Source organism: Ambystoma mexicanum, chromosome 9, assembly GCF_040938575.1.
Source record: "Ambystoma mexicanum isolate Mex_15411 chromosome 9, UKY_AmexF1_1, whole genome shotgun sequence".
Classification (NCBI taxonomy): Eukaryota; Metazoa; Chordata; class Amphibia; order Caudata; family Ambystomatidae; genus Ambystoma; species Ambystoma mexicanum.
Genome location: NC_090931.1, coordinates 269,013,575 through 269,034,195, shown reverse-complemented (window position 1 = coordinate 269,034,195; position 20,621 = coordinate 269,013,575). Strand labels below are relative to the sequence as shown.

The 20,621-nt window shown below is 44.1% G+C and overlaps 1 protein-coding gene across 1 annotated transcript in view; it reads left to right on the top strand.

The window, feature by feature from the left end:
- Positions 1 to 20,333, top strand: part of KSR1 (kinase suppressor of ras 1) — a 736,034-nt gene extending 715,701 nt beyond the window's left edge. The window contains exon 20 of the mRNA XM_069614610.1: positions 10,311 to 20,333. Within this exon, the coding sequence (XP_069470711.1) occupies positions 10,311 to 10,389 (79 nt within the window). The 3' untranslated portion in view covers positions 10,390 to 20,333. The remainder of the gene's footprint in view (positions 1 to 10,310) is intronic.
- The last annotated feature ends 288 nt before the right edge of the window (positions 20,334 to 20,621 follow it).

Here is a 20,621-nt window from a genome sequence, read left to right as displayed (position 1 = left end):
TATTGTCCTTGAAAGTTCTATAAGAGCAGGGAAGCACCTGTTTGGAGGAGACTTTTATAGAGCAAACAGTCTTGATCACCTCAGCCGGTGCTTTGGGTGAAAAGTAGGAGAGGAGGAGGGATGGAGAGAGAGTGGCCAAGGGATGCCTAAGTGCAGGTGGAGAAGGGAGGGGAGTAGAGGAGACTGAGGACAGGATGTCTTGAGTTTTGGTAGTGAAGTAAGAAGCCAAGGCCGTGCAAAGGGTCTAGGAGGGGAGAGGAGAAGTAGAAACTGTGGTAAAATTGGCTACTTCCTTACAGATTTTGAAAAGTTCAGCCGTGTTGTTGGTGAAACCAGAGATGCAAGCTTGAATATGGGCCCGCTTCTTGGACTGGATGGAAAGTCTGTAATGTCTTTGAAGCAGGCGACAGGCCAGTTTGTCAGAGGATGTGCAAGAAGCCAATCACTAGAAACATTAGAAAGGCGATAGTAGTCTAGGCGTGACAGGGATAGGGAGCAACTGAAGGCAGGAAGAGGACAAAGAAGAGGAGGTAGTGGAGAGATCACAGGAGGAGATGCTGAAACCCCAACAGACTCAAAGCAAAAGAGGGGGAGAGGCCACTAAAGGGAGAGTGGTGACAAAAGGAAGAGGAGAGAAGAAGAATATATAGAAAGTGAGCAGAAAAGACACAAATTAATTCTCAGTATAAGCCAGGGGAATAACAGAGAAGCAATGTAAAGAAATGAGTGGGCTAAAGGAGATGCAGAAGAAAATGGGGGCTTTCCTTATTTAGGGGTGATGGGCCTTGTTTTCATCAGGAGACAGTTGGAGAATGTAGCACTGGGCACTGGTGGGTCTTTCTTCTCCTTGTAGTACTTTACAAAAATGTAACTGAATTAAATAACTTACAAGAAGACTTACCTGCAGCTCAAGGGATCTTTTGTTATAATAATACACCTCCCTTCTTTCCAAACACACGCACAGCCCTCACCACACACATACACTTCTCCACAGTGTTGCAATAACTATACATCCATATGTTTTTAATTGGCGTGCACTCCTGCATGATGCCAAAATGGCTATTAGGGGTGTACCCAACTTCAGTAGTTGGCGGAATTCAGACGCAAAAGTAGCTATTCCATAGGTCTCAACTCACCCGCTTTTGGCGGGTGTCACCCGCCTTGCAAAGGGCTGACTCAACCCGCCAAGCCTCCTGCACGCCCATTCATTCCAATGGGCGTCTCACCCGCCAAAAACAAAATCGGGTGATTTCACCCGCCTTTGCGAGACAAATGGTTGAGAGCTATGCTATTCGGCTCGAGTCTAATGTTTTCTCTTCTCATTTTAATGCTATGTAACAAATGTGAAGGCATCATGAAGTAAGACACAGACAACAGATTAAACTTTCTAAACAAAAGCTTTATTTTTCTTAATGGAGTAAGGATCGAGTAAGGCCTAACTTGCCCTATACTAAGGTGGGATATCCCAACCTAAAGAAAACTAAGCGTAGCTTAGGTCAGTAAGTTCAAATCAAAAGTCTGTCTGTGTCCAAAACCTTTACTTGCCCTCACAACTAACTGTATACAACGCGTAGGGATGTCAGCAGCAAAATAAATAGTGTTCAAAAATAACGTTTTGAGCTTTTTCCAGCACTTGGCTTATACTTGGGTTCTCCTTACCCAAGTTCAGACAAGGACCTTGGCGTTTCCTTCCCCAAGAGTTTGACTCTTCCAGTTTTCAAAACAATACCAGTTCAAATCGTTGGTCATCCAGACTTTTCAATAGTTCACATTGATTGCTCTGTTCTTTCATTTACAATTCAATTCAACAACTGTTGCCAAACATAACCTTCTTGACATTGGCTTTCTTTGATTTTTTCAGGTAGAGGTCACCAGGTCCAAGCGCAGTTGTCGGACCACATGGTCCACCCATTACGGGTCATGCAACTGATACCCCTCTGCACTTCAGTATGCTTTCTGTATTTCTTTGGCTTTTGCCAACACGGGTTTTCTCTCATAACCTGGAGTTCCTTGGATTCTTTTATATGTGGCCAGTGCTTTGCTATCTTTCTTAGCAATCTTTTAACTTGGCCACACCAGCTGCGGCTCACACATCTCATTCTACAGTCATTTTGATTACTACCACCTTGCTTTTATGTCCTTCATAAGTGCTCATCACTTGCTTTTGTTCTATACGGTATCCAAATATACTCTTGAAGTCTTTCAGTCACTTCGTTATTCACCGTTGGATGTTTCAACTTTCAATAGCACTTGTAATAACGTGCAGCTTGTTTGGTATTCAAATAAACTGGCTTTGGCCTTCCATATTACTTATAACTTTTCTCTGCCAGAGCACCCCGGTATGAGTGTTCCCTTCTTTTCACTCACCGGTGTTCTACAGCAACTCCTTCGGATTTCTCTGCTTCGATTCGCTCTGCCTTCCTGTCGCAGAAGTCCACAACAAGCAGCGCTCACCGTCCTGTAATGCTGTAGCATGTAGCTCCGCTCTTCCACAGTGGAAGCTACTGAGAACACCACTCGCTCTCTCTGAGACTTGCGGCGATCGGGAGGCTGTGTTGCTCCACAGCTCCTGTTTTGAGCACTGGGCAGGGAGCACAGCAGGATCGCGGACCCTCTCACAGTAGCCTTGGCCCCGGTGTCTCCCTCGCGCTTCTGCTCTGCACGGCTTCTGTCAGGCCGGTTCCTCTGCAGCCCACTCCGCTTCTCCAGGCTGTGTCCTTCTCTCCAGGCCATCTCTCACTTTGTGCTGGGCGGTCCCCATTTTTATACACCTGGTACTTGGCAAATGATTGCAGGTGTTAGTCCTTAACTTTTATTGCCTGACCATGGTGAAACCTATTAGCTGGATATGCCTTTCTTAATAGCAATACTTTGGTACTGAGATGAGGATGAGGGCCTTGGAGGAGTTCAGATGTAATTCCTCCAAGGCCCTCTTCCTCATCTCAGTACCAAAGTGGCGTTTCGGGAGGTTTGAATGAATGGAAGTGTGCATGACTCCCGGTTGTTTCCTCCTCGTTCAAGAATGAAGGTGAACTGTCTGTGGGACATTGTGGGTGGAAGAAAGAGACCAAGACTGACAACAGCCCATAAAGGCATGGGGAATGGAGGGTTCACTTTGACAAGGGAAACGGGGATACCATGTCTCTTCTAAAGACATCCTCTCTCTACTCCCCAAGTGCCCACCACCCAGGTGATCCTCCCTCGCAGATCCACCCCCAGGTTTGGGATCCAAAAGCAATGGCCTTTCCCTGGTCACCTCCGAGGAGGACCATGGGTGAGAAGAAGTGAGGACGCCCTCAGGTGCCTCACACAACTCTCAGGCAAATATGGAGTGAATATTGCAAAAGGGAATGGAATTAAATATTGTCTGAAAGCATTTCCGATTAAGTAGAAGACTAAGATGCATATGATTTTGAATTGGAGAGGAGTGGTGAGGCTAAGTGAGAGGAGAGCATGGTTTGTTCCTATGGAGAAACTTGAATTCACAACAGGTAGTGCAGATCATTAGCACTGACATAGGCAGCGGTATGTCAGGCAGAGTCGCATGCCCCAGCATCAGGAGCCTCTGAGAGGATCTTCATGCTGGAAAATCTCTCCAAGTCCCCTGTTGTCCAGTCTGCCAGAGAAAGTCTAGCGATGTGTACGAGTATGCAGTATAGGACACAATGAAAGGGACACGCCCACTTTAAGAAACAATATATTCCCGCTAGGCACTGTCATGCAGGCCGCCTGTCAGTATTCCAGAATGAGCAATTTTTTGCATGTTCGGGGAGACCCATAGACAGCCAGGAGACCAACACTTGAGGGCCCAACAAAGGAAGGAGCGGTCGGGGAGATGAAGTTGAGGGTGAAAGAAAAGGACGGGAGGAGATGTAGAGTAGGTGTGATGAATCCAGCAATGTCTTCACTCCATCTCAGTGGAACTCTCTTCCCATGTGGCCAGGGAAGGGCAGTTGCTGCCTGATCCGACCCTGGGAGAGGCTGTCCGGGGGAGGATCATAATATGGGGATAGAACCCTCAGGGGAGTGAATGAGACACTGGTAAGGTCATGGCATCCTCTTTATGATCAGAACATGACGATCCCCCCTCCCCCAAACTCCCATACCTTTTATGGCTTATTGTGGTGTAAACCCAGTTCAACCACTGCATACCAATATTAGAACTCTTTCTAGCATCTGGTGTAACGATATTGAGACAAGGAAGAGTATGGGAGCACGGAACTGGATATGCGCTCTATTTGTTTGTGGATTCCAGAAGGTGGCGCAGTGTTTAAAAGCAGGTAGCTTCAAAATTGAAGGAGATTCACTTTGCCCTACACGGTCGAGAAGCTTAACTGTCAGATGGATAGTCTACCACAGAGAAAATAGACGAGGGCAGAGAAATCTCCCTAGGTCAGGCTGGGAGTACAGAGTGGAGAGTGAGGCAGAGCCAAGGCGTTGATAGAAGGGAAGTCAGATGCCAGCTAAGAGATGCATCCCTGAGCACACCTGAAACGCCAAAATGGGATGTGAGGCAGTGGAGAAGCTTTGCGCCAGCAAGGGAAGCCGGTGTGTCAGGCGAACACTCTTCAGCTGCAAGGCAGAGCCTCTCGAACTATGACGTGAAGCCATACACAGAGAAGGACCCAAGAGAGAGCGGTGAAGCCCTGGTAGCATCATAATGCTGATGAGCCCACGTTGGAGGGTTGGGACACTGGATTGTGCTCTGGGAACATATTACTCACTGAAAGTAGTGAACAAAATCCCACGGTTCGCATACTAAGTGTTGTGAATAATCCCTGTGCTTGCGGAAGTTTAAGGACAAGTACACAGAAGTAAATAACAGTGAAGAACTATAAGAAAGAGGTACTTGGGTAGGAGGCATACCCCCTTGTGTCCTTAATGGTGATGAAGATTGTGAAAGACCTGGCAGGAGTGTGAACTAGGCAGTGTGATTGTGAGTCTGGGACCCACACCCAAATACAGAGAACTTTGTGAAGTCCTGACCGGAGGGTATCCCAGGCACAGTGAATGTGAAGGTTCAAGGGAAGTCTCATGCCCCTTGGAACTGAATGTTGTAGAGACCTGGCAGGAGAGTAAACCAGGCAGTGTGATTGTGAGTCTGGGATCTGCACTCAAATACAGCAAACATTGAAAGGTCCTGGCAGGAGGGCATACCAGGCAGGCCTATGGGAAGTCAAGGAAAGGAAATCATGCCTCTTGGGCTGGAAAGGTGAATAAAGTGTGGAAAGCAGAGTAGAAAAGAAGCCCATGTGTGGAATGTAGGGGAAGGGAGCCATATGCCCATGATTGGTTAATGACATATGCTGGGAAAAGAACTGTGACTTTAAGCTGGGAAGAAGCTGAGAAACTCGGGGGAAGGGGAGCCCCCCTCCCGAGTATTTGATCATTTGTTTGTTTTGGGAACTTTGTGTTGGAACATTGGAAAAGTTACATATGGCAAGCTGAAAGACTTTCTCCCTTCACACATTTCTTTGAGTTTAGCTGTAAGGGTCAGGATAGGATTGTGTACACAAGACCGAGAACTATATATTTATGGACATTCTGTCACTGACATCCTTTCGTTTTGTTGAGGCAGGGAAACCCCTCATACTGATGGGGCAAGATAGGTCCTTCTCCAACCCTTCTTTTACTTTCATAAAAGTCTTTAGCAATCACCATAATGGCTCTGTGTCTGATTCTTACTCCAGATTCATTACACCGGGTATAAGAGAGAGTGTAAGCGGAGTCACTGGACCTCAGGAAGAATGGCAGGTGTGAGAGCGATGCTGCAAGGGAGACCCCCCCCCCACCCCCGCCCTATGCGAAGAGGAAGGAAGGAAGGGAAGGAAGGGAAGGAAGGGAAGGAAGGGAAGGAAGGGAAGGGAAGGAAGGAAGGGAAGGGAAGGAAGGGAAGGAAGGGAAGGAAGGGAAGGAAGGGAAGGAAGGGGAGGGAGGGGAGGGAGGGAAGGGAGGGAAGGGAGGGAAGGGAAGGGAAGGGAAGGAAGGAAGGAAACTGGGCTTCATCACAAATGGCTGTCAGGGAAATCCCATTAATCTGGTTAAAGAGCTGTGATATTTTATGTGAAATTGGTAGGAGGAAAGAATATTTGGAAAACTGAAGACTTCCCAACAGGTTGTCTGCTTGTTCTACATCAGTAAGGGCTAGGGACAAGTCCGTTCCATGCCAAGCAGCTTGAGGATGTGGCCAACATTTCCCAACCCATTTTGGACTCATGGGCGAACTGGCTTATTGTGAAATGGCTCTAGTAACATTATTGTCCTGTCTGTTTCAACAGGAAACGTGTGAATGGGGACAGAATGATAGAGAGTGCCATCTCTGCTGGTGTTGTTGGATTGAAGGTTAATTTTAGTAGCATTGATTCTGCATTTGCAACATCCTTCTGTTCATCTTCTAAGTCAAATATATTTTATCTCGGTTATTTCAGAACAGGATAATGCATAGGTGGCAGATGTTGGCCTTTGGCCAGTTGATGGCAGATGTTGTTTTTCTGCCTTTTGGTCAACTAGTTCAAAGGTATCATATTGCAAGACCATTTTTCTTTTACCTCTCTGCAGGGCAGGCACTTTCCTGTCTCGGTAAGTCATGTGCCAAGTTTGATTGGGGCAAGTTAGCAATTTTCTTCCCTACAAATTGAAGGGAGATTAACTATTTTGTCTCAACAAGTTGGAAGGAGATGGTGCTGAGGAAATGGGCTCCATACTGTGGAAATTAGAGAAATGAGGCCCCAGAAAGTAACAGCAATGCCTCTCGAAGGGCCACCATACCAATAAATAAGGGGTTCACTAATTTAAGTTTATATTTTGGCCGTACTACACTCCGTCTGGATTAAACGGATGGAGTCATTCTGATCATTACAAATGCCCAAAATGTGGCGAACATGATGATGATGATGACCTAATTGTCTGGCCCTGCAGACGTATTGATCAGGTGTTTTTAGCAAAATAATTACTATAATATGACCAGCTCTTCCTTGTTGGTTTGGATATAGACTGCGGATCATGGGCAGATGGAGATTAAGGGAAGAGATTAATTTCCCAGTGGATTTTGCTGACTTGCTTGTTAATAGCGGGGATTGGAAAGATTTAAATCTCCCCCGAACAGAACCTTATATGGTGAGTTAGCACTTGATTATTAAGTGACACATGGTTGATAAATCTTCAGGTTAGTGGGTTGAGATAGAGGATAATCTGGTGAACAATGGACGATTTAGACAGAGATGTTTGTAGGTTGGCCGTATGCTAGGCACGGGACTTGTATATAGGTGCAAACAGGAAATAGATGTCAGATCTATTGTATTGAAACACTTGTTCTTTGTGATTACTCATGCACTTTAAGGCACTATTGTCACTTTATTCTTATTATCAATATTTAGTTTAAAGACAATTTATTTTTGTATTGTGAAATGACATTTTCCAAACTTTAACATGATCAAACTGGGTGCTAAATGTATGTGGCATTCAAAGATGTCATATTGCTGTGGTGCTCTCATTTCTCCTTTTGTAGTCGGATGTGTAAAGCTTGAAGCAAAATGAAATAGATTTTTAAAATAAAAAGCAAAATTACAATGGAAGGAGGAAATGACATAGTTAATTGTTCTATGGAGGTCTCAACTGGACTGGGGTCACCGATTTTCTAACATTGCCATTGGTTTAGCCTTATGAATAAATATTAGTGACAGCCATTTATGTTTTTTTTTTTAATATTCCTTCACAGAGGTTGTCTGGGCCCAGGAAAAAACATTATAAAATGTTTTTTTTTCAAGTTCAAATGTGGGGCTATTAACCTGTGAGAACATGCAATATGCATTTTCTCAAATGTACAATTTGTATCTTGAGGAGAATGTGATTTGTTAAACAGTTGCATAGGTTTCCTGTTATGATGTTTGGAAATGATAAATATATGTTCTTTATGAAAGAAATTAATGTTGGCTATTTCTGATTTCCATGCACTAACTGTTACTTTTGAACGCTTCTCTAAAGCTTTGTTTCAACTGTTGCCAATTAACTGCTCTCTTTCCACTCCTTACAGGTTGTAACTAATGGTACAATCAGTTGGTCTGCCTTGCATGCCTCCGTCTCTCCTTCCTGGCTTCTTGAACAATCAGCATAAAATCAGTGTTCAGCCGTTTGGATGTAGCTTATGCCTTCTTCTGCCTGTTTCTCACTTGCTGCGAACTGTCTGCTTCAATAACAACTCTATCTGCAAGAACTAACTTCGATAACACCCACGTCTGCAAGAAGTCACTTTGATAGCATCCCTTTCTGCAAGAAGTTGCTTCAATAACCTCTTTCTGCAAGATGCCGCTTTGATAATAAGTCTATCTGTATGCAGTTGCTTCAATAACACATTTCTCGCTGCAAGAAATTGATTTAACTATTCTCTCTGTAAGAAGTTGTCTAGGTAACAAGTTCGTCTGCAATAAGCTGCTTCGCTCTAATTTGGTCAAATATTGAATGTCTGCCAGATGATTTGTGTTCTTTATCACAGACTGTGTGTCCTCTAAACAGGCTGTCTTGTGGTACACTGTAATAAGGACTTCAAGGATCTAAGCAATAGCACAGTGCGCTTTAACAATGTTGTATTTCTGATGCTGCAGAAACGAGGGTTGTCCAAAAAATGATGCTTCTTGTTAATGTCATCTAAGGTTGGTGTGGAGACAAAATGTGTGGTTGTGGGTTTTCGAACATTTTTAGGGCCTAGTCCTTTTTTGTGCATAGGAAGCTGCTGTCAGATGTTGATCACAAGATGTTATGCCACTTATGAGTTCTGGACTCACAGGTGGTGTGGTTAGGAACCATGGAGATGTTCCTCACCCCTTCTAGTGTCATAATGAGCATTCCTATTCAATTCTAAATATAATGTATGTCGCGCCAACGCGCCCGCAGGCCTCCGGGCTCTCACAAGACATAACAAACGGAGAAGCATCAAGGGGTGAATCAGTAGGATGGGGTCAATGGGAGAAAGAGAAGTTCCTAAACTCCTCCTCAATCAAACGGATACTTCTTCAGGGCTTTCTTGAACTGGGAGTGTGGGAGGTCAGTCATTCCAAACCCATTCCAAGATGTCCTATTGAATGAAAAGCTGAACTCTTGAAACATCCAATGAGCTGTTGCACTACACAACAGAAGTGATGATAGTGGATTCCAAGCAACATCTCCTTGTTATAAAGCACTAGTCATTGCAGAAAATGTAGTTACTCATGTACCTGTTACTGCTGTTTTACTGCACAGTGAAAGTAAAGTCATTTGTTCAGTAATTTTTGGATACCTATCATTTAGAGTAGGACCAGGACAGGGCCACAAATTTCTCTCAAACTCACTGGGGGTTTTAAGCATCAGGGAGCAGAAAGTGAATTGACTTTTTATTAAGGAGGAAGACGATAACGTGCGCTGTCATGAGGAAACAGTCCATCCATGCAGGCTCATGCATTAATGCTTCATTCGGTATGAATCCTGCTACATGAGCTGTTGGACTTTAAGGAAACAGTCATCTGGCACTTTTGCCCTAGTCTCTACTGGCTGTTTCAGGTTAACACCCATTTGGTTTGCGTCAGGAGGAACTATCCGATGAAAGATTTCATCTCTATGGGACAAGGTGGCACTAAAACAGATTGGCAGCCCAAATGAGAATGTGTTTATGGGTATGGTTTGAACTGAAAACAAATGGGGAACCCATGTGGGGAGCTTGTTCTGAGTCAGTCACGAGGGATTTTAAATGCTGTGATCTTTGTCAGAGCGACATTGGTCCTCCTTTAATACATCCGGGCAGTATAAGGGACTCTGCTAGTCTTGGCTAAACCTTTGACCACGAGTGTTGCTCAGATTGTACAGAGCCGAATCTTATACTGACTCCCCTATCTAGTTTGCTCGTGAATATGGGACTTGTTTATATTTCTTTGGTTCACTACACAGTGCTGCGGCATGCCTTTCCTCCAAAGAAAGCACAGTAGTTGGCCCTTTGCCATAGAAAATGCTCACCAAGTTTTAAGCATTTGTTTTTTGTAAAGCACGTTGCAAAGCAGAAAAAGATGGATTCCACAAGGCCAGGGAAACCCATGCAATTGTGTTTGCCAGTGAAGGGGTAATCCGAAAACCTGGAATGGGATTCCAAATCCACAAATGTTTTTCTAAATCCTGCTACACTTGGGAGGACCCCCAGCACTGCTATTTCCAATGTGATAGTTATTGGGGCACTCTTGTGTGTCCTTAGCGATGACCGTTTAGTACTTCAACCTCTCGCCTTAGCATTTGAATTCTGGAATTTGTGTAACAATGTTCTGTTTCTGTTTTTCTTTTCCTCTTTTCAGCATTAGCAGTAACAAAATTGTCCCCCGTTTTGAAAGGATTGGTATGGGACCCCTGGAGCAGACCAATTCAAAGATCTAGCCCCCACACTAGACGTTGGTTGCCAGAACCGTGACTTTCTTGACCCAGAGAACGGTCATAAACCAGCAGAATGTCACCGGATGGCCGGAGCTGTTCACTGGCGCCAATTGAAACTGTCAAACGACTCTTCTGTTGGCTTTGTAACAATTCACCTGACTCTCCAATGCCAGGATTTATTTTAAGAATGTTTACATATGATTTGTAATGATGTGAAGCTTATTTCTAAACAACAGATGATAATACAAGTGGCTGATTATTTTCAATGGGCAGAAGCTCAGGTGGCCTGCATTGGTTTGAAGTTATCAGTCTAATCCACCATGCTGATTTGGCTGCTGATTATGCTGAGAGGTGCGGTATCTCAGGACCAGTCAAAACACCCTGTTGTAGTCCCGCTACCTACTTTCTGAATTCCCGCAAGGAATCTGTCGGACATTGCTGTTCAGCCTTTCAGAAAGCATCCTGCGCTCTCATGAGAGCGGCTAATGTGTCACAAGCTCACTGGTTTACATTTTTTCCAATCTTTGCGGCACACACATTTGCATAGATAATTCATGCTGTTTTTGAAACCGCCCCAGTGGGATGTCATTTCATAGTCCTCTAAATGCAGGGAGGGTGTCGGCCCTCGTGTGGCTGGCCCTTACACTTAAAGACGTTGCACCTCAGCACGACACCCATACACTGCCCAAGCCCAGCTTCCACCTTGCCGGTGTTGGCACACAGTTATGAATTCTGATACTGCCTCCCTCTCCGCCTCAGTCACACACGAGTCATTGTTGGGACTATGTCCGCTGCAACTTGTTTACATGCATAACGCCCTGCCACTCCTGCTTGGACCAGGCTGTCTGATTTTGCTTAATGTGAAATTCCACCCCCGCCCCTGGGAACAATTGGCAGCATTCGTAGACCCCGTTGCTTGACCAACAAGGATAGACCAGTTTTTCTATATTGCAATTAGGGCAGCGCGTGTTGAGGAAATGAATGGCAAACGATACCTGTAATGAACATTTGTCCATGAATTTCAGTGGAGTTTCTTAGCACCAAACCAACTTGGATTTGACCAGTCAGTGCGTCGGTAAGCCCGGTCTTGTTATGTTAGCAGTCTGAGCCCAAGGCGTCTGACTGAGGTTATCGGTCAAATCCTCCAGCCCTTACTCTGCTAAATAAGGTTATGGGAGCACTTGGAGTTTTCATGCTCTCTGGCTTGTCAGGAATAAAGGTCGTCCACTGTGAATTTACTGGGAAAATACCTGTTTGACTTTAATGTGGAAGGTAACTGTGTGTGTTAAGGCACCTGCTGCAGAGCTCTTCGGGCAAGTGGTGATTCCCTGTTGGTCAACTCAACGCCCCACCCTTCGGAGGTGGATGAAAGTATCATTGATTCTGGTAATAGTGACACTTATCATTAAGAGCCTTCTGACAATGTAGAAGTATTGTATAGATTAATACATATATAACCTAAATGTCCCACTAGTCCTAAATGTCCTACTAGCATCTGAGCCTTAACACGTGGATAAACCATCATGCATAGTGGGCAAGGGTAATCCGTACCCAGTCATAATACCAATGGATAGAACCCTTACACCACAGTGTTCAGTGTTTTACAGCCAGCAGTTACCCACACGTATGCAAGGGCTGGATTTAGATTAGTAAAGGATACCGTTCTAGAATATAATGTGAGAGTATTTTGCTGTACAAATAAGAAACTTGGACAGCACTCCTGTCTCTGTGTTGACCCCGGAGTATTTCCACAGAGAACCGGTCACTCATTCTATATATGCCTAATAGCCAAACGTGGTTCCCGATTGCGCAACTCCTTCTTCCGAAGCTGATCGCCACTATATCTCTTAATTTCTCGCAGACAGCTGTCCGAGTTGCTATTTTTTTAATGTCTCCGCTTATGGTCAATTTACCCATGAATTGCATCAATCCAATGAACATATTCCTATAGATGGATCCGCTGTATAATCTCACATGGAGTGATCCATTGGAGCACCAAACAGGTGTAGGAATGTGTCATGCCTTAAAGACACCTTAGAATGCGATCTCATGCAATTGTTGGACATGGTGCCATTAAACGCATCACAAACTAGAATGTTGAGGGATTATGAATTGGAAATGATAATCAGTTCATTAGACTTTTGAAGTTGATGGATACATTGACCAGAAGGTGAGAATATAAAAATTACGATAAATGTGTGAAAAGATGATTTACAAGTATTGAGGAATACTATCTGAATAAGCGAGATCAAACCCAGAAACTAAGTTTGGTCCTTCTGGGTAAACTGTGCAATTTGCTATAAACTCTTGTGCTCCCTTTTGATCCTCTAAGTCTTGTTCAAGGTTAATCCTCGAATGGGGACCATTATAAAAAATAAAAGGTGTACAAATTGAGATTGTCCGCCCCCCCTCCAACTCCCTAACAAAATGCCTTAAAACAAAGATCCATGGTGGCCTTTCAATGCGAAAAATTCAAACTAATGTAGTTACCTTCCAAAAGGTAAGGCAGAAGACTTGGGATGGCTAATGGGTTTTAAATTGAGTCGAGAGCCCCCATGACTGCAAGATTGCTTTCTTTATCACAGTTCTGTGCAAGAGTTTACAATTCTAGGCCTCATCTCAAGCTGTTTGCAGAGTGGATTAATGATCTGATTTTACATGTCTCTGTCGATGTGGCCACAATTATCTAAAACACCCTCAACGTAAAGCTTGACTAGTTTACCCAGAGGCAATACCCACTTGAATTAGTTGGTGTAAGCAGAGGCGTAGCCAGGATTGTCTAACAAGTGGGGCCTGGAGCTAATACAGTTGGGCCCACCGCAGTAACATTAACATCTGTAAACGCCCACACAGTGCTGCTGAGTGGGCATTTACAGATTTTGAGTGGGTCTTGCTCGCTCAGGCCCTACCCTATCTACGCCTCTGGGTGTAAGAAAAAACAATAGAGAAGCCTAATAAATGCAACGTAGAGCCGCCAAATCGGGATGCAGATGTTCTATGGTGACAAGGTTGTTGGCTGTGGAGCCAGGAGTCTCGGGCTCTAATGCTTTTGAACAGGCCGATCCTCGGCAGCAGCATCTGTATAGAACATCTGGATACGTACAGGTCAACTGGAGATGGTATTGGAGGCCAAACCGGCACAAATCATGTTTGGACAAAGACTTTTAACTCTTTGCACATGCTTAAAACTATGTTTCCCAATCCTTTCTGCCTACTACTTAGAGTGGAACGCACTTAATTTGCAGCAGGATGCCTCCTAGTTTCTGAATGTAAGAAGATTAGCAATGAATATGTAGGTTTTCAATCGTGTGTGCGTGTGTTGTGTGTGTATGTAGACATGTGTAATGTTGTATACAAATATTTGGGCACTGTTCATTTGCACTTTTCTTTACCTATTGCAAAATCGTACATGGAGAAAGAGCAGTCAACCTCAAAGCCGTTCACCCGTTTGGTTCTGACTGTGCGCAGTCTTCATGGTATTTGAGAACAGCTCTTTGTGCCATAGGTGGCGATTTAACCGTTACGAGTTTCCCAATCTGTTCTATAGAAAGTGGGTGTCCAAGTCTGGTCTTGGGGAAGCCGCATCCAGACTTGGTTTTCTGGATTACCATGAACTGTCTGGTCCGCAAGAGCATCATATGTGCAGAGTTTTCTCAACAACCACCAGTTGCTAAATAACCCATTCAGATTCCCTGTACGCCTGTCTATTTTGTGTAAATATCATGAAAACATGGCATGTATTTGGCTCTTGAGGGCCAGAGCCCTGCTTTAGAACCACAACATCTGCTTCAGGGAAAGCCCTTGCTGTAACAGGAGGTTTCTACTGATCAAGGTGACTAGCTGACAAAATGTGTACACAACCCATTTGCTGTAGCAGCCATTTTGCGCACCAGTTGAACGAGGCTATGCGTATAGATGTGTCGCATGCAACCCCGAGAATAAGCAGATTTTCAGGAATAAGCGCATGGTCTGCAGGAATCCAGAGTGGAAGCTCACTGCAACACGCAATGTGCACTTGAATGTGATGTACAGTAGTTCCTAATGCAACACCACAAAGTGCTTGCTTCTTTAATTGATAATTCTATTAAGTGACATCCCACGAATTGTTTTATATTGAATGTAAAATCAGGGTCCTTTTTGTTAGTGGTGTGTTGGATTCTCTGGTATGTATATTAGAACCCGACCGTTTCGCTTAGTCTGTGGAAGTCAGGGTCCCTTCTCCCACTACTACACACCTGCCCCCTTTAAACTTTCTTTAACTTAATTGGCTGCCTGCAAACGTGACTGTGGCCTTTTAACAACTCGGAGACGTTTGTTCACTGGGAACCTTTAGCGGACGTGTTTTAGATTCATGAAATGATTAACTTGGAAACTTGCCTAGCACTGCGATTGGAATGTTCAAATCTAGGCTTTGTTTGGGGAAAGAGTCATTTGCTAGCCCGTTCCAGGGTATTGATGAACGAACTAGTTATTTAATTCTTCAACCTTTTGAGTTGCCAAGGCAGGTGAAATCAGAGGATTTTGTTTCTCCTTTGGGAGGGTCCCTTTTCTATTCAGACTGAGCCAAATCTTAGGGTCCACTAGCGGGTCGTCTGATATGACCCCTCGGCTCCCTCCACCTCCCCACTTATCATGATTAGGGCGCCTTTCATGAATATTGAAAATACATTTAGAGTTTGTTTTTTTATAAAGACGTCGGTAAGCCCCCAGATATGAAGGGGACGCCAGACGAGCAGCGTAGCTGTCCATTTACTTCCTAAAATCAAATTACGGGTAATCGTAACGCAGGCGTCTTTGATGCCAGCATGCACTGCTGCATTGTTGTGTGCAGGCCAGTGGCCTCCCTAGAAGCGGTACCAAAGAAGAGCTCTGCAAATGGGTTCCTGGTCTTGATCGGGCCTTCAAGATAAAAATGTAATAATTCATTTACGGGATTGACTTGTCTCAAAGAAAGTGGAGATTGCAACAACAAAACTTCAGTCAAGTATGGAAGTTACTTTTGGACTCAAAATTCTGTTTTGGTCACACTTTCTTGAGCTAGTAAGTAAAATATTCCTACCTCAATCTCTTATCTGGGACACTGAGCCACCGCAATCAGCCTATCATTTCTTGAGTTCCTGACCAATGTTTGTAGGGTGTAAGGTGGAATAGAAGTCAACTGTATTTGCAGATGTCTGTGTGTATGATATCCATACACCACACAGCCCCTGAACCCTACCCCCTGGGTCTCCTATCAAGGGCAGGTTTATATGTGCATGATAATCCATAGACCACACAGCCACTTAAACCTACACCAGGGTCTCCTATCTACAACAAGTGTCTGTGTATGATAATCCATACACCACACAGCCACTGAACCCGACCCCTAGGGTCTCCTATCAATGGAAAGCTTCTATGTGTATGATACTCCATGCACCACACAGCCACTCAAACCTACACCCAGGGTCTCCTATCAATGGAAAGTGTCTATGTGTATGATAATCCATACACCACACAGCCCCTGAACCCTACCCCCTGGGTCTCCTATCAATGGAAAGTGTCTATGTGTATGATAATCCATACACCACACAGCCCCTGAACCCTACCCCCTGGGTCTCCTATCAATGGAAAGTGTCTATGTGTATGATAATCCATACACCACACAGCCCCTGAACCCTACCCCCTGGGTCTCCTATCAAGGGCAGGTTTATATGTGCATGATAATCCATAGACCACACAGCCACTTAAACCTACACCAGGGTCTCCTATCTACAACAAGTGTCTATGTGTATGATAATCCATACACCACACAGCCACTGAACCCGACCCCTAGGGTCTCCTATCAATGGAAAGTTTCTATGTGTATGATACTCCATGCACCACACAGCCACTCAAACCTACACCCAGGGTCTCCTATCTACAACAAGTGTCTGTGTATGATAATCCATACACCACACAGCCACTGAACCCGACCCCTAGGGTCTCCTATCAATGGAAAGCTTCTATGTGTATGATACTCCATGCACCACACAGCCACTCAAACCTACACCCAGGGTCTCCTATCTACAACAAGTGTCTGTGTATGATAATCCATACACCACACAGCCACTGAACCCTACCCCCTGGGTCTCCTATCAATGGAAAGTGTCTATGTGTATGATAATCCATACACCACACAGCCCCTGAACCCTACCCCCTGGGTCTCCTATCAAGGGCAGGTTTATATGTGCATGATAATCCATACACCACACAGCCACTTAAACCTACACCAGGGTCTCCTATCTACAACAAGTGTCTATGTGTATGATAATCCATACACCACACAGCTACTGAACCCTACCCCCAGTGTCTCCTATCAATGACAAGTTTCTATGTGTATGTGGAATAGACGTCCACCGTATTTGCAAATGTCTGTGTGTATGATACCCATACACCACACAAACCACTCAATCCTAACTATAGTATTATATGGAATGTATATGCGTCTATGATAATGCACATACCGCTGAGCCCCTCAACCAAACCTGAGCATGATTATCCGCGCACAGTCGAGTTGCTCAATCCAACTGTGCATGATAATCCATACACCGTTGAGTTGCTCAATCCAACTGTGCATGATAATCCGCACTCCGTTGAGTTGCTCAATCCAACTGTGCATGATAATCCGCACACCGTTGAGTTGCTCAATCCAACCCCAGATCCTCTTATCAGTGGCAAGTGCCTGTGTGTATGATAATCTACACACAACACAGCCCCTCACCCCAACGCCTCTCATCAGTTGCAGTTCTAATTTTGCTTTTATTCTTGATAAACTGAGGGTGAGTAGAGGTTCATGCTGTGCTATACATTTTGTTCCATTGTGTTTCTTGCCACTGCATTGGCATAGTTTGCTGTTTTGAACTTTCACTTGAAAGGGCATTGTATGGTTTAAACAGTGAAAAGTTATTTCTTTTGGACTTGAGAAATGCGGCTGTGAGTGGTGTAAAAAAATACCTACTGTTAGAGGCTTAATCATTCACTCATACGGGATAGTTTTGAAAAAAGGTTCTTTTTTCAACGATACTGCCTCGTTTAACAGGAGATTGAATTGTGGGCGAAACCCACATTTTCCATCTTTGGCCCATGTTCAACCTCATTCAGTGGTTTGTCACCTTTGCTGCCACTCCCCAGGTTATCTAGATTCCAAACTGCTCTACTTAGTGCCACCTTGTTTTATGTGGCACACTGATATTGTTTATTTTCCTTTGTCGATGGGATTGTGTATTTTCTAGATGGAAATATCAATCCACCACTATGTGGTGAACATAACCATTAGACTTATAAGATGGCTCATTCTATTAAGAAAAATATAATTAGGCTTCCTTGGGGTTTCTGAGTCTGTTGGACAGATCAAGCGTAGAAGGGTCAGGAAAATATATATTGTTCCCGAGCTAGAGCAACAGTCTGCTGTACGTCCACCAGAGTGTATCCCTCCCCTTTGGCATTTCCTTCGCCCACTGAGATTTCTCGTCCTTGAACCCCACAGCAGTGTTGGTATACATTTTTGAGCTTTCGGGGCAAGAGCTTATGTTCGTCTTTTTATGCAGGATCAAGTGTCCAGATCTTTTCTTTTCGCCAGATTGGGGTTTGGCAAGTGCGCGGGGGTTGGGGGGGTTCGGTCTTACAACCAGTCACGCCACACGGAGACCCGGGCTGTTTAAGATTAGAGGCACCATTCTGTAACTGGGCATCATTGCATCAGTTGCCAACTCATGAAATTACAAGCACCATCCCTGTTTCTTCTTGCCTCTACCCTCCTGTCTCTGCCACAGTGCCTCTCACCTCTGCCTTCTCTGCCATAGCATTCATGCTTTATTTACATTGCCTTGGCTCACTTTTTGTTCACTTTTAGGGGAATGACTTCTACTCGTTTCCACGTTTTGGCCGATGTCAAAAGTGCTCTGTAGGCCTTTGTTGGGTCCCGATTGCCCCACTACAGTTGCTTGAAAGTGCTTCTATGTAGTCTGAGGTGGCTGAAGGAAGAAGATTGTGTTGATACATCTAGTGTTAGGCTCTTTTGCATTCTGCACATCAGTGCATTATGGGGTCCTCTGTGTGTTGGAAGAGACTTCGGAGTATGTGTTTAGAAGCCTTCAAGAGGATGATCTCCTGCCCGTAGTCATGAACGATGGCATGGGTCTGCAACCTGTGGCTTTTTAAATGTTTTGAACTGTGACTCCCAGGATCCCTCATTCTCTATTCTGGGTAGGGCTGATGGGAATTGTAATTGCTTTCCAGAGGGGGGGGGGGGGCAGGCTAGTATGCAGAGATTTTGGCATCAATGCTGACGGCTCTGATGAGACTCTTGGTTCTGCTTGTACTAAGTGAAGGAGTACTTTCAGATGCAATTAAAGCTATAAAATTGGAGTAAATGCATTGGAGATTAAAACTGAAACATTTTGACATTTCTCTGCTTGATCAAAAGTCTGCCAAAGCCTCGGAAGTAACTTCGAAGTACCTGGAAGTTCTGCACTGCAATACATGACCTTGGCTTTCACTGTGCCAACTTCCTTCTGAGAAGTGCCGTTGGCTTGTTTAGTGTAGTCCAAAACTCACAAAAAAAAGAAAAAGTTCATCAATGGGATGAAGTAAGTACAGGTGTCGGAGGTTGGCTGGTCCTGCCTCATTCAGACACAATGTTTTGGATAATGTGGGCATCTCATTAGGTTGGTTGCTGAGCTTTCAAATCTGGGCTTCCGGTGTTCTGCAAACCTGCAGAGTACCATGCACACTTTTTTTTTTATTGGTCAAATACAGTTTTCAACCTTTAACATAAAAAAATTCCAGTTTCCAATATCTTCTGGCCACCTGGGCCTCTTTAAGAGTCCTCCTGGTTCTACAGGCCTTAACTGGGCTGCTCATTGGTCTACAGGAGTAATGAGTAGATCTGTTCCACCAGTTTTAAGGAATCAATGTCTGCCCAAGTTTATCAACCGATTCCTACATTTAAAAAAAGATCATACAAAATTCACAACTGAACCAGACTTGTCCATGTGCAGCCAACAACTTCCTTTTTGGTTTGAATTCAATAAAGCGAACGCAGGATATCGAAATGTCAAACACTGTGATCCAATACATTTAATTTACTAAGGCTTTACAGGGCGGGAATTTGGAAAGGTAGTTGTTACTGAGACATTAGTATTTTCAGGCTGATAACCCCTTTTTCACAAATGCATGAGGCGCATCACAGTTGTTGTTTAGGAGTGCAAGACTTCATACTTGGGTCTCCGAGAGGCCAGCTATCCCCCATTCTGAGTCCATTCCTCTGGAAACCCATCTTTAATATCACAGATTTCAGATCCCGCCAATGATTCCCTCTTTCGTTGGTGCAGCTAGATGTGTGTGTGTGTGTGTGTGTGTGCGCGCGCGCGCAGTATTGTGTAGGAGGCCTCAATTGTACTACTGTATGTCGTTATCGATTCTTGGAGTAAATGGTTTGCAAATTGTTTTTTTTAAAAAAACAAAATCTACATGTATATGCGTTGAATTGGAGCTGGGCCCTTGGCCCACATTTTTGCTACTGTTTGTAACCTTTTTCTCGCAGCAGCGCTGTGGAGTGAGTGGCATCACTGGAAGTCTGTACCTCTTTTATAATTGTAAATGTGAAATCTGCTTTTTTTTGGCTGTACAATACCTGCAACATTTTTCGCGGAGACTTCTGTGGTGTATTTAAGTGCGACCTGTATTATGGTGTGATGGCGATGTTTCTTTTTAAATGTGATGTAAAAATGTGTACAGTCTAAATTTTTTATATTTTCTATGGACTGGGTCTGTCTTCCAAAACTGCAGTTAACTTAACTAAAACTTGTTAGTATTAACGAAAGTTCTGTATTAGTTTATGCAAGCAGCAGAAGTGCACTCTTTGCTAATTAAAATCTGGGTATTTAGCACTCTTTCTAGTGAATAAATTAATGCGCTCATTGGAAGCACTCACTGTGTTGGTTGTCTTTTTTTTTTCTCTGTCGATCTTCTTGCATGAACAAACTTTAGTGATGGCCAGTTAGCGAGTATGGTGCTTGCGAGAAGTTGTATCTGCTTTTGTCCCATTTTTGAACAGTAACATGTCATTTTGCACGGGATGTTTTTTTGCGGGGTTTTTTACTGCGATTTATTTTTTTAATGAAAAAAACCCATCGAATTTATTTTTAATTCAACCCTTCCATTTTCTTTAATTTGTATCTATTCCCAAACACCCACACCCCATATATATAATTTAC